The sequence below is a fragment of the Cebidichthys violaceus genome, unplaced genomic scaffold, assembly GCF_023349555.1.
Source record: "Cebidichthys violaceus isolate CVI_PGR_0920_01 unplaced genomic scaffold, fCebVio1.0.p SCAF_14, whole genome shotgun sequence".
Classification (NCBI taxonomy): domain Eukaryota; kingdom Metazoa; phylum Chordata; class Actinopteri; order Perciformes; family Stichaeidae; genus Cebidichthys; species Cebidichthys violaceus.
The window spans coordinates 13,576,018-13,590,637 of record NW_027176307.1 but is presented as its reverse complement, the minus strand read 5'-3'; the positions used below and the strand labels follow the sequence as shown (position 1 = coordinate 13,590,637).

The window sequence follows — 14,620 nt, the reverse complement described above, 5'->3', positions numbered from 1 at the left end:
GGATTTTCACATTTGTTTAAGTTAAGTTTATTCAGGATAGTAATGATTGTAACTGCGAAAGGATTTGAGGTATGTTACGCCACAACAAAGGCAATCCCAATAAACCGAATTCTAAACCTGATTTGGATGTTTTGACAGTTTCACTGTCTGGGGAGATTTATTATGTCCGATGTCTGGCCCGGTTGATATGTGATTGTGCTGCCCTTGTTCGAGCTATTGTCTTTTATTGTTTTCATCAGCTCAAGCTGCCTTTTTATGACTTATCAAAGTGCTACACCTTGATCTTGAAGGCAGCAAAGAGAGCAAAGGGAATATCAAGAGGAGATGAAGGAGACAAAGGATCGACCACAGAGTGTCGAAGACATAACAGCAAAGAAAGAAGGAAAGTATGTGAGAAAGAGAGAAAGAATGCGAGACCGAATGAAAAATAAGAATGAAAGGAAGAAGAAAAAATAAAACAAAGACAGGGCGAGAAAGAGTGAGATGTGGGCCATTCACAAGCAGACTTCTCCAAGGGATCTCGGGCCAGCACACCTGGTACTATTCACTTCAGAGGAAATAGACACTCTGTGGAAGAGAGGCTCTTGGCCTCGGGACAAAACCGCTGCAGCGCCAAATTAGAAACAGGAAGGACTGTGGGTAAGGCTCAGATTAAAAACGCGCTCCCCACATGGACTCAATATACTGCAGCCCTGATCCCGCTCTGGAAACCCAAAACCCAACAGCACTATTTTATGTCCCAGTCAACAGAACGCCCGCTGTTTGCACAGTGACAGCACAGAGATTCAGTCCAATGTCAACCCCTGAATGTTGGTAAACTGTTGCCCTCCAAATGCTGCCCATTCTAATGAGGAAAGGGAGTTTCTAAGTATACTTTATCAATTTCCCCGGTGGATTTTTAATAATAGTGCATGACAACAACATTCTCACCAAGACTGCTTTGTCCTAAACGGACGACGCTGTGCTTTATATCAGTCCGGTCACGAGGAAATCACGTGGATGTCAAAGGAAACCAGAATGTGTCTGAGCCTTCCTTCTCTCTCTCTCTCTCTCGCACTGGCCTCTTTCTGGTCCACACCATCTATCAGCGCCGGGACCAGATGAATGTGACACACACGCACACAACCGACAGGGAGAACGCAGCGCTGAGTTTCCCACAGACGGCCATTAGAGCAGCTAATGTTGTCAACGGGCGGCTAGCAAGAACTAATGGCCCATAACGCACCCTATAAAGCAGCGAAACTAGCAAGAGGTCTGTGACTGTACCAGAAAAGGAAATGAATATTGATATACGCCTGCTGCCTTCCTCTTGCGACCCCTGACCTCAGACGGGTTTCTCCTCCGCTGACGGGAGCTGGAAGGCATTTCCTGCTCGTTCACGTACATACGCGCTCAATCTGAGGGAGAAAAGAGCAAAAAACATCACCTCTAACGGCCCATGAGGATGAGGGAAAAAAGTACGCACTCATTCTCATACAATATTTCCATTTACTCATGGGCCCGTCCAAGTAGTGTGTTCCCCTCAATCTATCATTTTCACTGCGGTCACCGACGGTAGAGAGGCCTACTGTAATTATTCCTACAGATATTGAGGACATCTAGAGGTTGTTTCTCCTCACTGGAAAAAAACAGAACTACTCCTTTCTCATAGAGGTCAAGTTGTCATTACGTGAAGCTCAGTGAGGATTCTCAGGAGTAATTTAATGCGCAGACACGAGGAGGCAACAAATGGACATGTTTGTATCGTAGGGAAGAAGGAAGCAAAGGAGGGTGTGTGGGGGTGTGTGGGGGGGTGGATTTCACAATAATCCAGCTTTGGGACAGACTCCATGTTCCATCTACCGCTGTCCTCTTACTGCCGTCTGTTTGATGTGCCTTTCTGCGCTGCAAAGCCTTTCCCTCACGGAAGAGGTCATCACCGAAGCTATGAAGGGCGGCATTCACCGCAGGGCCGCTGACTGATGTTGGAGCCAGGCACGCTGATGGATGTACACACGTAAACACACACGCACACGCACACACACACGCACACACACACGCACACACGTTGTGCCAGACGGGGGGGGGGAGTGTGCTCCAGCAGTGCGACTCCAAGAGGAAAACCTGCCATGACATCACCCAGGGGGGAGTGCAGGTGCAGGGCCGGGACAGGAAGTGAGTCACAGGAAGCTTGGTGAGGCAGACTTTGCCATGCCACTGACAGGCTGTGGGAGAGCGGGGTGAAGGAGTAGTGTGAGTTACACCTCGTAGCGGAGAGCTGGCCGGGGCCCGGCAGGTTGTGGACCTGCTCTTTAGATAAACAGGCTTCTCTCATCTCGCTCTGCAATCAGGTCGATGGAGACTTCTTTCAAAATATTTGAATGATTTCCTCCACGAGCCACTGTACAAGCGGTGTACAATACGTAATATCTTATCTTAATATCGACGGACGGACGGACGGAGGGAGATGGTGCATGTGTCCTTGACAATGTCGGTCCACTGGTTTATACAAAGCTTATTACGCTAATGAGAAAAGTGTGGGGGGAGTGGATTTGTCCCGTACCACCCAGGCAAAGAGGGCCTGTTTCCTCTGGTGCACTGCATCTGGAAGCAGCCTCTTGGTAATCTGCTCTAAGTACAAAAGGTTCAGCACCAGCTTGTTCTCATAGACCACCAAGTGAGGCCCCGAGCTCCATAACAGGTCTCATTTCATAGCTGGGGATCAACTGATGCTTCGGTGGGCCGGGTTCCAGGCCCGGAGCTCCTCAAGGTGCCGCATCGACACTTTGCGACTGGTGACAGCGATATTAGCGTTATCATGCTGTAGTCTCGACGTGTACTGTGGTCATGAAGAAGTCTAGCCTTCCTCATCTTTCCTATCACCACTGCGGCTGTCAGACGGGGAGATAGGAGGCTTTGTGGTATCAGGCAGAGCTGCAGATGGGTTGTTGTCAGGACAAACAAAAAGGTCACATAAGCTCATTGAAATATAACATTATCCAGCCTACAGCAATACAACAATACGTGTAAATCTTAACTAGAAAAACATTTATATTTATATTTATATATATAGTACTAAAGCAAATAATGTAGGTAGTGGTCATGATTTTTAAGACAAATATGCAGTATGTTCTCTTCCACAGGTGACTGAGTAGAGTGATCAAGATCAAAGCTATATATACATACAGTATATATATATATATATATATATATATATATATATACACATATATATATATATATATATATATATACATATATATATATATATAATTATATATATATGTATATATATATATATATACATATATATATATATATATGTATATATATATACACACACATATATATATATATATATATATATATATATATATATATATATATATATAGCGATATAGCCAAAATCTTCATGCACAATAAAGGTCTTTTCGATTTGTCAAATACTTGACAAATGATTATTTTATCCTTTAATTAAGAATTTAAGTGCAAAATAATCAGATTTTTTGAGAATGAAATATTAGTTAATAAGTGCGTGTTAATTGTGACATAATTGTGTATCACAAGTGTGTTCTGTTTTTTTATAATATAGCTATTTGTCATTATTCGCTGTCTGTCATCAGACAGAGCAGAGTTTGAAGCTTTCTTTTCATTGCCAGCTCTGAACCAGCAACAGCGCTGACTTAAGCTGTACGCGTGGTAATGCATGAGATTTACTGTGCTGGAGATTGACATTTATTTAACAGGCATGCTGGGGGATGTCATGTCGCTCCCTTTGATTGATCTCTGCACTTCCTGCTACAAAGATGGAGGCCGCTCCCGTTACCACACATCCCCTTTCAAGCACGTTGTGTAGGAGACGCCCTTCGGCAAGGTTCCAGGATTGGTCGGGTATACACCCCCCCCCCCCCCCCCCCAGAACCCAACTGTAACCATCAGAGGAGTAAACACGACGCTGACCTTAGATCAGTATCTTGAGGCAAATCCATCCACGAGCCTGTTTTAGAAGCCCATATGTGGTCCATATGGAACTCCTTCCTGTATCTGTGGAAAGTGCAAAGTACACATCCTGAAGACCAGTCGTTGATCGCACAAAAACAGTTCAAAATAAAAGGAACATTTATGATCTTAATGGTAATTATTGATAAGTCCTCCAGTATTTTTCTCCCGCCCTATTTTATGTCTTTTACTGTGATCAAAACAGTGAGAATGAGCAGAAAATGGTGTCCAGATATCCCAAGAAATGTGTGAGTTATTAGATTAGAAGCCCTTGGGTGAGAGATGAACAGCTCTGATGTTACGAGGTCGTTTCTCCCGCTGCTGCCCCCCCCCCCCATCGCCCCGTCGATAAAAAGTGTCTGGCTTAAGGTCTTCTCCATCCTCTAAGGTTTCATTGCCTTGTTCTCGAGAGTATCATTATGGTAGACAGACGTATAACTCTGCACTATAGCTTAAGTACGAGACTCTTCTGCTGTGAGTATAAGGCTATATATTGGTCTCTTCCATTGAGCCTCAGCCAGGGGTAATGATTTCAGCATGTCACTCCGGGCCAACGGCACCGTGATTGCACGGATGATTAGCTCTTACGGTAATGGTCGTAGCCGTAGCATATTTCAGGAGCAAGTCGGCTAAAGTTTGTAGTCATTTCCAAATATGCCTTTTATAATGCGATTCTACAGACATGGTCAAAACTGGTGCGCTTTGCGGCACATGCTCACAGCTTTAATTCATACGTGCTTGTTAGTGCAGACGTATCCACGTGGAAGAATGAAAGGCTGAGATTGTATATATGTAAAAGTACAATCATCCGTGCAGTCATTCTGGAAAAGTAATTTCCATATTTGCTCTGCTGCTGAATCTGCGGACGCCCGTCTGTTTGATGTGTTCAGAGCTGCAGCGCAGATGCCACAGTTTTAGCTATGCTGGACGTCATCTCGCTGGCTGTTCTCAGAATACAGAAACAAAAAAAAAACACACACACACCATGTGCACCACCTCTAAAAACATTTGTGTGTGTGTGTGTGTGTGTGCAGCAACACGAAGGAGAAAAGATCCAAAGTTAGAAAAAGACTCCAAAAGCGGGCAGTGTAAGCTCCTCACTTCTCTGCGTTTCTCCGTGTTTCACCTTGGCTCAGAGCCAGTGGAGATCTCCCATAGTGACTGAGCCACTCTGTCTCATCAAAGATACACGGCACGCCACATACTTTCCAATTCTGGGGCCAGCCAGAAATCTGGAAATCTGATTTTATAGCCCTTATGATTCGGGTTGTTTGGGGCTGCAGATAGTCTTGGTGTGGTTTTGCTGCGCTCCGAGCGGAACGATCGAGCCCTGCCACGCTAGTAGGTCCCAGCTCCCAGTGTTTTGCTCATCAGTCGCGCGGCTGCTCTGTTGTGTGTTTTGTGCGTAAACAAAGACGGACGAAGGACACCTTTAACAGATTTACCAGATGTTCGCGGAGAAGGAAAAGGGGAAAATCTGTTTTCGGAGAGGGACTTTGCAGAGGTCTGTGTAGCAGGTGAAGAGAATCTTGCCAAGAACACATATCTCACAGTTGAGCTTTTGTAACAAAATCCTGGACTAAACAGTAACACGCAGACTAAATGTTGAGGTCGTCATCAATTCTCCTACGCCGTAAAATAAAGCGGTTGTTGTGCTGGATAAAAAGAACGGACTCTGAAACATGTTCAAGCGGTGGCTGACCACTCTCCAAGTCGCTAGACCCGCGATGACGCGACGAGCCGGGGAGTCAGTCAGTAATGGCCGAGATAATAGGTCCTTATTACTTTCACCCTTGACCCCTGTTCTTAGTGAGGAGTTTAGGAGTGGTCCCCGAGGAGCTGTCTGATACTAACGTGGCTCTAAAGAGAGAGAGAGAAGCTCCAGAAGTCGAGGAACAGTGGCCCGACTCGCAGTACAACCGGAACCCAGTTCAGCCGGGACGGGGGCGCAGGAGGGGGGTTTCAGGAGCGCTACCCATGTGTCACCCAGCCCTGGGAGCAGTATTTCCACCCAACCCAATGAAAGCTTTATGGACTCAAACTATAAAGGCAAAACCACTCAAATCTTAACACTTTTTTTTTTTTTTTTTTTTTGCTTCAACACAAAAAAATTCCAGAAAAGTTTTTTGGCAGGTTAAGGTTGTTTTTCTTTTAGTGTTCATTTGTATCAAAATGTTCATTAAGTGTGCCAGCGAAGTGACTTCCTCCTGAAGTCCATTAAAAATGGTGCTGCTACTGCAGAGAGGTATGTGCAGCCATGTGTGGGGCTGTGGTGTATGGTGGGGGTCCACAGAGGAGAAATGGACACCAGATGGGACCAAGTGGGGGGGGGGGGGGTGCAGATGCAAGGTAGAATAAAATAACACATGCGGAAGATTGAAACTGAAATGTGGTGGGAGGAGGAGGAGGTGCATGTGTGTGTGTGTGTGTGTGTGTGTGTGTGTGTGTGTGTGTGTGTGTGTGTGTGTGTACACGTTGGGAGGGTATAAAATAATTGGATCGTTGCATCATCTAGAGTAGACGGGTGCAAACACCCTTGGAGGATAAGAATAGGTAAACAGATATGATCTGAGGCACATGAAGAAGAAAAAGAAAAAGTGACATTTCAATGTTTTGCCCGTGGATAAAGTCTCACGGCCCCTTCTGTTCTGATTTACGTTTCCTATATGAGTAACAAGCGTATCTTTGTCCGACGCACATTTTGTTTTTTGAAGAGAAAAAGCCCACCAGGAAACCCTTGAATAGATGATTGAAAAAACAACCACGTTGGTTTTCCATGCAAGCGTGTGCATGTGTCTGAGATTGAAAACCAACATTCCACGGTCCCAATGTGCGCTCACATAAAAAACATTCTATTTAGAGCATTTTGAGCTGCCTTGTGATCCCTCCAAACCCTTTTCTAATGCAAACACAGCAGAAAAACGCAGTCAGTCAAACTCTCCCTTCTCTGCCTCTCGTCTCCCTCTCATTATCTGATCCGCTATTGTGGCTACTCTGTGTCTTTCTGGAGCAGTTACAGTCTGCTTGCCTACATGGACGCTATGTTGTTTCCGTCGAACGCGTTGCATTGTGAAGATATTGACCCAGGTGTTCATGATTCAAGCCGTCTTACTGCAACGTATGGTGTTGTTGTTGTTTTGTTTTTTGTCACCGTTGAATAAAACGCGACTCTTAAGCTGTTCTTCAGCGCCAGTGTTTGGTATTGTTTTGTGTTGCTCTTCATTATCCGCTGCAGCTGAGTCATTTTCTGAGACATGCCCCTGAATTTCTTTTTTTTTTTTTTTTCTTCTTCGTCTTCTTTTTTTTTTGTTGTTGTGCCGAAACACATCAGAGCCCTGTGAGTCAGAGACGACAAAGAAAGGCAGCCAACACAGAAGTGGGGAAGAAATCTGTCTGAGCGTGTGCAGTATGTGGACAGGTGCGTGTGCGTGTGTGTGTGTGTGTGTGTGTGTGTGTTTGTTTGTCTTTATTAATTAAAGTTGCCAGTAGAAGTCTTTTCTTGCCGAGAGCCTTGCTGGTGTGTCTTGACTGCACACAGTTTGCAATCTTTTCGTCTCAAATCGTACCATAAATAAACCCCCCCACCGTTGTCAGACCTTTACCCAGAAGCCCTGCAGATTCACCTCTCCCCCCGCCCCCCCCCCCTCCGTTCATATCGGTCAGGACCAGAAAAAACATACGAGCTAGTCGAACCTTCCCAGGGATCTTTGCAGTGACATGTAATGCATGAAAACATGCTCTGGTGTTTTTCTAATCCTCCCTTGGGAGTCTATCACATTCGTGGGCTTGTAACTTGTCACTCCCGTCTCCCGTGACCCCCGCACCCCACTGCAGTTCATTACGCCGGCCCGGCAACCCTGACCCGGCTCTACGCCTCTATTGTTGTTGGTTTCCAATTACATTTACCAAACGGAGTCCGACGCTTGGTTCGCAATCAGTGCGGGTGCGATCGTCTCGTCGTGTGCTATATTTGTGCAGCTAATTTCTGTCAGAATTTGAAACTCTGTTATTCATGTCAGCCACACACGTCGCCCCCCCCCCCCCCCCCCCCGACATGGATACGTCAACAGCGGGTTGTTGCCGCTTCGCCGTCGCTGCTCTTGGAAAATTGGAGTGACCACGTTTTTTTTGTTTTTTTTCACGATAAATACACATAATTTATTTACAAATAAAGTGGTTATAATAGAAATAAATACAAAATAAAAATCTGAGCATTATACTTCATGTGGTATTGCACCCATTTCGAAATGTACATCAGAAATACATTTTCAAAACCAGTAATGGAATATTCCTCTGATTAAAATATTTATTTTTCCCAACTTTACGTAGACATAAATATATTCATATATAGCTTTTTTTCTTCTTCTTCTTCCACAATAGCTCTGTTTTGTCTTTCATATAAATAAACGTCTTCATTGGGAAACCGGGTGTCCATAATAACCTCTGATGTCTCTTTCAGTCTCTCTTGCCCACGCCGTCTCTCTATCCATACCGCTGTCCGTTTCTCACCGGCAGCCACATCCCTCCACCACCATATCCTGGTAGTTTTTCAGGATCACCTTCTCGTATTCGTCCAGGTAGAGCAGGGAGATGGGGCTGAGGTCAGTGGGCACGCAACAGGCTCTGGGGATGTTCGAGTTGACCGAGTTGACCAGCGTCTGCACAATGGCGTGATTGGTAGAATTCAGATGGTCTGCCAGGGGGAACGGACATTCCCCGTGGCAATAAAAGGCGTGGTAGCCGGGCGGCGCCACTATCCACTCGTTCCACCCCACGTCGCTGAAGTCCACGTACAGGGCGTGCCTCTTGCAGCTGGCCTTGTGCTGGTGCTTCCTGCGCTGTTTGCGGAGCGCCGCCTGACGCTTCTCCCGCGTGTGGAGCACCGAGTCCCCGCGGCCGTCATGGCCGTACGTCACCAGCAGAGGCCGAGCCTGGGGCCACGAGTCCCGGTCCCGGTGCAGGGACCGGCTCACCCTGATGTGCCTACTACGTCTCTGGGCGTGCTCCCCGTCCACCTCCCCCTCCTCTGGGTGATGCACCTCCACCATGAAGCCGTGGTTGTGACCTTTCCCAGAGGTCCACTGAGACACGGCGGGGCTGACGTCGAAGCTCTCCCAGCGGCTCAAAGAGTCCTGCACTAGCCGAGTGTCCAGCAGACGTGCCAGGGGTTCCCTACCTTGAGCGGAGGGAACTCCAAATATCTCATAAATGTTGATACGGTGGAAGCCGCCAGCCGGAGCGCTGTCACCAGTGCTGCTGTTTCTGGAGCCGTTGTTGGGGGGCGCAGCTCCCATGACCTGATCCCTGTAGACGCGAAGCTCTGCGGAGGTGATGAGCTCCTCGTCGGGGATAGAAGTGAGGTTGAAGTAGAACTGCTGGGTCGTTTTACCTTTCAGCCTGGCCAGAGCCTCCATAGACTCTACAAGAGACAAACATAGCGTAAGAGGATATGTGTGAAAGTCATGCCAAGGATGAAACAAAGAGTGTGCGCACGCTACAAGAGCGGTAAACAACCGCTATGATTAAAGCCTAGGTGGCTTTATGGTTAATCTGTGGGCAGGGAAATATTGGCAAAGGATGGTTTCTCATATGGTTTCTCTCTCCGTCTCTCTCTCTCTCACACACACACACACACACACACACACACACACACACACACATGCATGCACTCGCACACAACCTGCAGCCTTCTCTCTGCCACGTGGTTTACACTGAGTGGGCGTGGGCCATTGTCACACAGGCATTTAACACACACATCGAAACTTCGCACGTGTGTCTCGGTGTAATAATCCTCACGGTGATGTAATGCCGTCGTTATTCTCGCGCTCGCGACTTTACCCAACGTCAGAAGCTGAAAGCGGTGCGCTTCCGTCGATTGATAACGTCAAACACGCTCGTCCTTCAAATGGCACATTTGCCCTATAGTTGGCTGCTGCACACAATTCCCACAATCGGTGAAAAAGAAGAGTGTGAACAAAAGAGCAATGTGGAAATCAGTATCAAGCTGATTACATACATTCTCACATAAATGGAAACTGTTGCATTAACCTTTACAGAACTGGCCAGCTCTGAACAATCAAGTTTATAATCCGCTATTAATATCTACATTTAGGAGAGAATCCACACATAGAAAGCTGATTGTTATCTTATTGTTAACTTTATTGCTAACGGATCTAAGCCTGGAAGCGCTCTCCTCTCCTCTCCTCTCTGCGAGGTATTCCCCTTCTGCATTGTGCCATAAATGACAGACGTCGAAGCTGCAATTTTCTTCAAGGCAGCTCCACTTTGAACTTGTACTTTATGAAGTTCATAGACGATGTATAGACACACTTTTTAATCTGTTTGGTGTGGTGAAACAAACACAAACTTTGAACTCGGTGCTGTTTCAAAGGAGCCATTTAGGAAATTCCACCATCTCCTCCTAAACCTCCCTACAGAAGCACAAAGACCTCAATTAGGCCTATCACTCCTCATTTGATGTGGGAAAGCCCCCCCCCCCCCCCCCCCCGTCTCTCGTTCCCTCTCCCCTGTCCCCAATCCCTCTCTTTCTTTCCTTCCTCAGCTCCCAAATCCCCTTCTCCCTCTGTTCTCTCAGCCCCAAATCCTCTTTCCTCCCCGCCTCCTTGTCTGTCACTCTTCCTCTGTTTCTTTTCTGCAGCAGCGTTCTCACTCTCTCCCGTCTGTCTCTCCTCCGTGTGAACAAGTCGAGGCTTGTCGTAAACGTGTGAACCACAGATATGAGTGTATCAACATTCCTAATTTCTTTTTGCGCTGCGTGCCAAAACAGAAGATAAAGGCGAACGTCGGGTCATTCATCACGGACCTGTCTCCAGGCAGCCACTTCCTGCGTATTAGTGGAAACGTTCTATTTGGCACGGTTATTTTTGAAAAGTGATAGGAGTGAAGCTAATTATCCGATTGAATTTAATATCGGCGGACAGATTTGACGAACGATCGGAGCCGTTTGCGTTGATGTGCCGCACTTACGTCTCGCTTATTGTGCGGAGCGGCCGTCTCTCGACGCGGGAGGACTTAACAGCCCCGCAGCTCTGTTAGCATGGGATGAAAGAGCCAGCGGAGCGTGCGTAAACACCGTCTGAACACATCGGTAATGGCCGGTGGTGTCAAGGTGTGTGCTGGCCCGCTGCAGAGGTTTTCCAGTAGTGGGCAGGGAGCAGTCACTCAGCCCCGGCTGCCCGGGCCAGGCTTGTTTGTAGTGTGTCAGTGTAGCCACTGGGTGTCATTGCACTAGGCCTCTGGAGAGCACCCAAGCAACCACTCAACCACCCTCTCTGACTCACCCCTGATGGAAACTTCCCCACTCAAACACTTAGGACTCTGTATAAGGACTCTGTGTAGAGCCCCTATGGACTCGCTAACTTGAATGTAGTTAAAAGTGGAATATGGGAACGTGGGGAATTGAACGGTAGATACAGAGTTGCTATGTTTGACAGTCAAGGTATATATATATTTTTTTTTCATCATATATAAATCATCTTGATATTATGACCAGGTGCGCTGCTCTGCTGCCCAGATTTATATATATAAATAAAGCATCAGTCATGTTTAAATTTCACCTGTTGGATTATTTTAGGCAGCTTAAAATACTCCTCTTCCTCACTGGCATATGAGTAAACACACAGTGTACGGCTGGTGGACTAACGCGCGCTTTATCCACGCGTGGGAGCCTCGATCATCCCAGCAGCATGTGTTAACTTGGAAGTCAAAATGGAACTGAAACACTGAATTCAACAATCGGCGCGTATCCAGCATATAAACTAAGTGAGCAATTGTGGTGTTGTTGGAACGTGCGTAATGGCGCACGGCGCGGAGAGAGAAGGGCCATTTGGAACGAGTAAAGACGCACAACCCCTCCTCCCCCCTTCCCCCCCCCCCCCCCCCCCTTTTTTTTTTACCTCATGTAAAAAAAATAATACTCTTACTCATGTAAGTCCTGTTCGAAATGAGTCAGAATCCAGTCTGACACGATGACTTGGTCATAACGCGTGTTCGCATAATGTCATGCCTTGTGTCATTGAAGTAACAAGGGTGATGACTATCACCTGCGCACAGGCGCACACCGCCCTTTATCCTGCTCCTGTGGTGCGTGTCTGGAAAAACTGTTTTCTGAGCCCACGCAAACACCATCAATTATTAAGAAACAAATTACCCCAGGGACACCACCGCCCCCTTGATGTTTTTGAAGCCGGTGACAGCTGCGCCAGAGGGGGGATGTTTTTTGGTGAAGCTACATCACATGAGAGGTCGTATAATTGGGATGCTTTTTTTTTTTTTTTTTTGTAAATCGTGTCAGCGGGGTTTAAGCAATCCCAAACCGTATTAAAGAGTTACACATAACGTGGACGCGTGTCACCTGTAAATGACTAACGCTCCATAAAACAGCGAAGACTCTGAAGTTCAGCCCCTGACGCACTGAGTCATGTTTAAATATAGGTTCGGGCCGTCTGAGAGAGACAGGTAAAGGTATGTCACTAATACATACCTTCATGGTGAAAGCTTCTAATCGTGTTGGCCTTGCTGGCGGCCCTCTCCGCGTGCTTCCCCATGCTCTTGGGTCGTTTGGTGCTGTGGTCTCCGTTCGCTGAGTGCATGCGGTAAAGATCCACCATGTACTGCGGCACCACGGCTTGCTTGCTCGGCGTCGGCCTGCGCCTCAGTCCAAACATGTTGAGAAGCCGGAGCTCGAACTCGTGGAGGAAGCTCTCCGACTGCTCGGGGGTCTGCTTCCCGGATTCGCTGTATTTCCTCCGGCCGACCTCGGGGATGAGTCCCGTAGCACCTTCCAGCAACACCTGAGCGATCAGCAGTACCATGAAAGAGCGGACCACGGCGACCATGATCAGTCAGTCCCTGTGGAGAAAGTTGGTGTCGCGTCAATACACTGGCGCTGAGGTATTGACATGAGGTAGACACAGCAGGGGCTTCACTGCAGCCCCCCCCCCCCACCCTCCCCCTCCTCCTCCTCCTCCTCCTCCTCCTCCTCCCCCCATACAGTAGGAATGATTGAAGGAGAGCAGGTTAAAAAGGGAAGACGGCTCCTCACTTTGAAGTAGAACAAAAAAAAAAAAAAGGGCCCCGCCGGCTATATAGCGCGTCTAACAGAAACAGAAGATTGATCTTAACATTAGCAGAAACATAGGAACATATCAAGGTGAGGGAAAGAGACGAACAAAAAGAAGAAAAAAAAGGTGGGGGAATGAGAAATCAAAGAAAGTAGCGGGGGACACCGCAGACATAAAGTCTGCAATTAGAAGAGATAGTGAAGAAAAGAAAGAAAGAAAAGAAAGAAAGAAAGGCAAGTCGTCTGATCACAGGAGGCACGAAAGCATGTTGGAGAAGGAGTTCGGATACACGACAGCACGAGAGGCAGTCAGACGGAGGGAGCAACAGGCGTCTTATTTGCAGAGGCTTTGACGGTCATGTATAATCATAAGGGATAGAGTTACTTCAAGAGGCTCGCAGGTGTTAGATCTGACGTGCGTACCAGAGCCAGATGTAGCCCGGGACAAGACATCACAAAAACACACACACACACACACACACACACACACACACACACACACACACACACACACACACACACACACACACACACACATATCATCTGAGTAACACGACCTCCAAAGAAACAATTTGATTTTAATTCTCTTTTCGCTTCGTTTTTCCCCCCTGAGGTTCAAAATGGGAATGCTTTTTACTTTTACGCACACACACACACACACACACACACACACACACACACACACACACACACACATACACACACACACCCTGTCAGCATGAGCGGTGCGAGAACTGTTGATTTCTAGTTGTAAAGTCAACGTTTCCTCTTAAAGGGAGTTCATTTAATAAACTAGCCGACACTGTTATCATTTGGGTTCTTTGGAAGAAAAAAAAAAAGTTGACCAATTCGCTGAAAAGTCTTTACCTGACGAGGAAGCGCTGTGTCCGGTCGTCGTTCCACCTTGGTGCTCTGATAAATTCCACATTAATTCGTGTTTAATCCACGCTGCTTCTCCTTGAGGGACCAAAGACAGCCCATGCCCTTCGCCGATCGCCTCTCGCACATATTCTCACCAGCTGCAAATCGGGGTTAGGTCTTTGGTCAGCACGGAAAGAAGGGAAAAAAAAAAAAAAAAAATGTTAAGTCTATGAGGAAGCGGGCTCGCGCAGGCAGGACCGATCTAAGTGTAAAGCATCTTGGTTGAACATCTTCAAATAGAGAGAACAGTTCGTCGAGAGGCACACACACAAAAAAAAAAGTTGTAGCGGAGCTGGCTTCAAGGTGAGATAAGCGCACTCAAGTGTCGCTCCTTGGACCTGGTTGCCTCTCCTCTGTGCGCCACGGCGTAGTGGTTCGCATTGATTGGTGCCTGCTCTTCCCCCAGCGACTCTTTTTGTCGTGCAGTGATGTCACCGAGGGCTGTCAATCATTTGTCCACCGTGAAAGCACCTCCTGCGGACCTCCACGACCCGGAGGAGGCGCGGAACGTTTTCACGTCTGACGATGTCAAATATATATATATATATATATATATATATATATATATACATATATATATATATATATATATATATATATGTATATATATATTTATGCACATTAGAGCCACGGACCCGG

At 46.9% G+C, this 14,620-nt stretch overlaps 1 protein-coding gene across 1 annotated transcript; it reads right to left on the bottom strand.

Moving 5' to 3' along the window:
- Window positions 1-8,126: 8,126 nt before the first annotated feature.
- On the bottom strand, window positions 8,127-14,340 carry bmp2b (bone morphogenetic protein 2b). The gene is made up of 3 exons (XM_068708992.1): window positions 13,928-14,340; window positions 12,482-12,849; window positions 8,127-9,397 (listed from the first exon to the last, which is right to left on the bottom strand). The coding sequence occupies exons 2-3, from the start codon at window positions 12,834-12,836 to the stop codon at window positions 8,484-8,486; spliced, it is 1,269 nt and encodes a 422-aa protein (XP_068565093.1). The 5' UTR covers window positions 12,837-12,849; window positions 13,928-14,340; the 3' UTR covers window positions 8,127-8,483.
- Window positions 14,341-14,620: the final 280 nt, after the last annotated feature.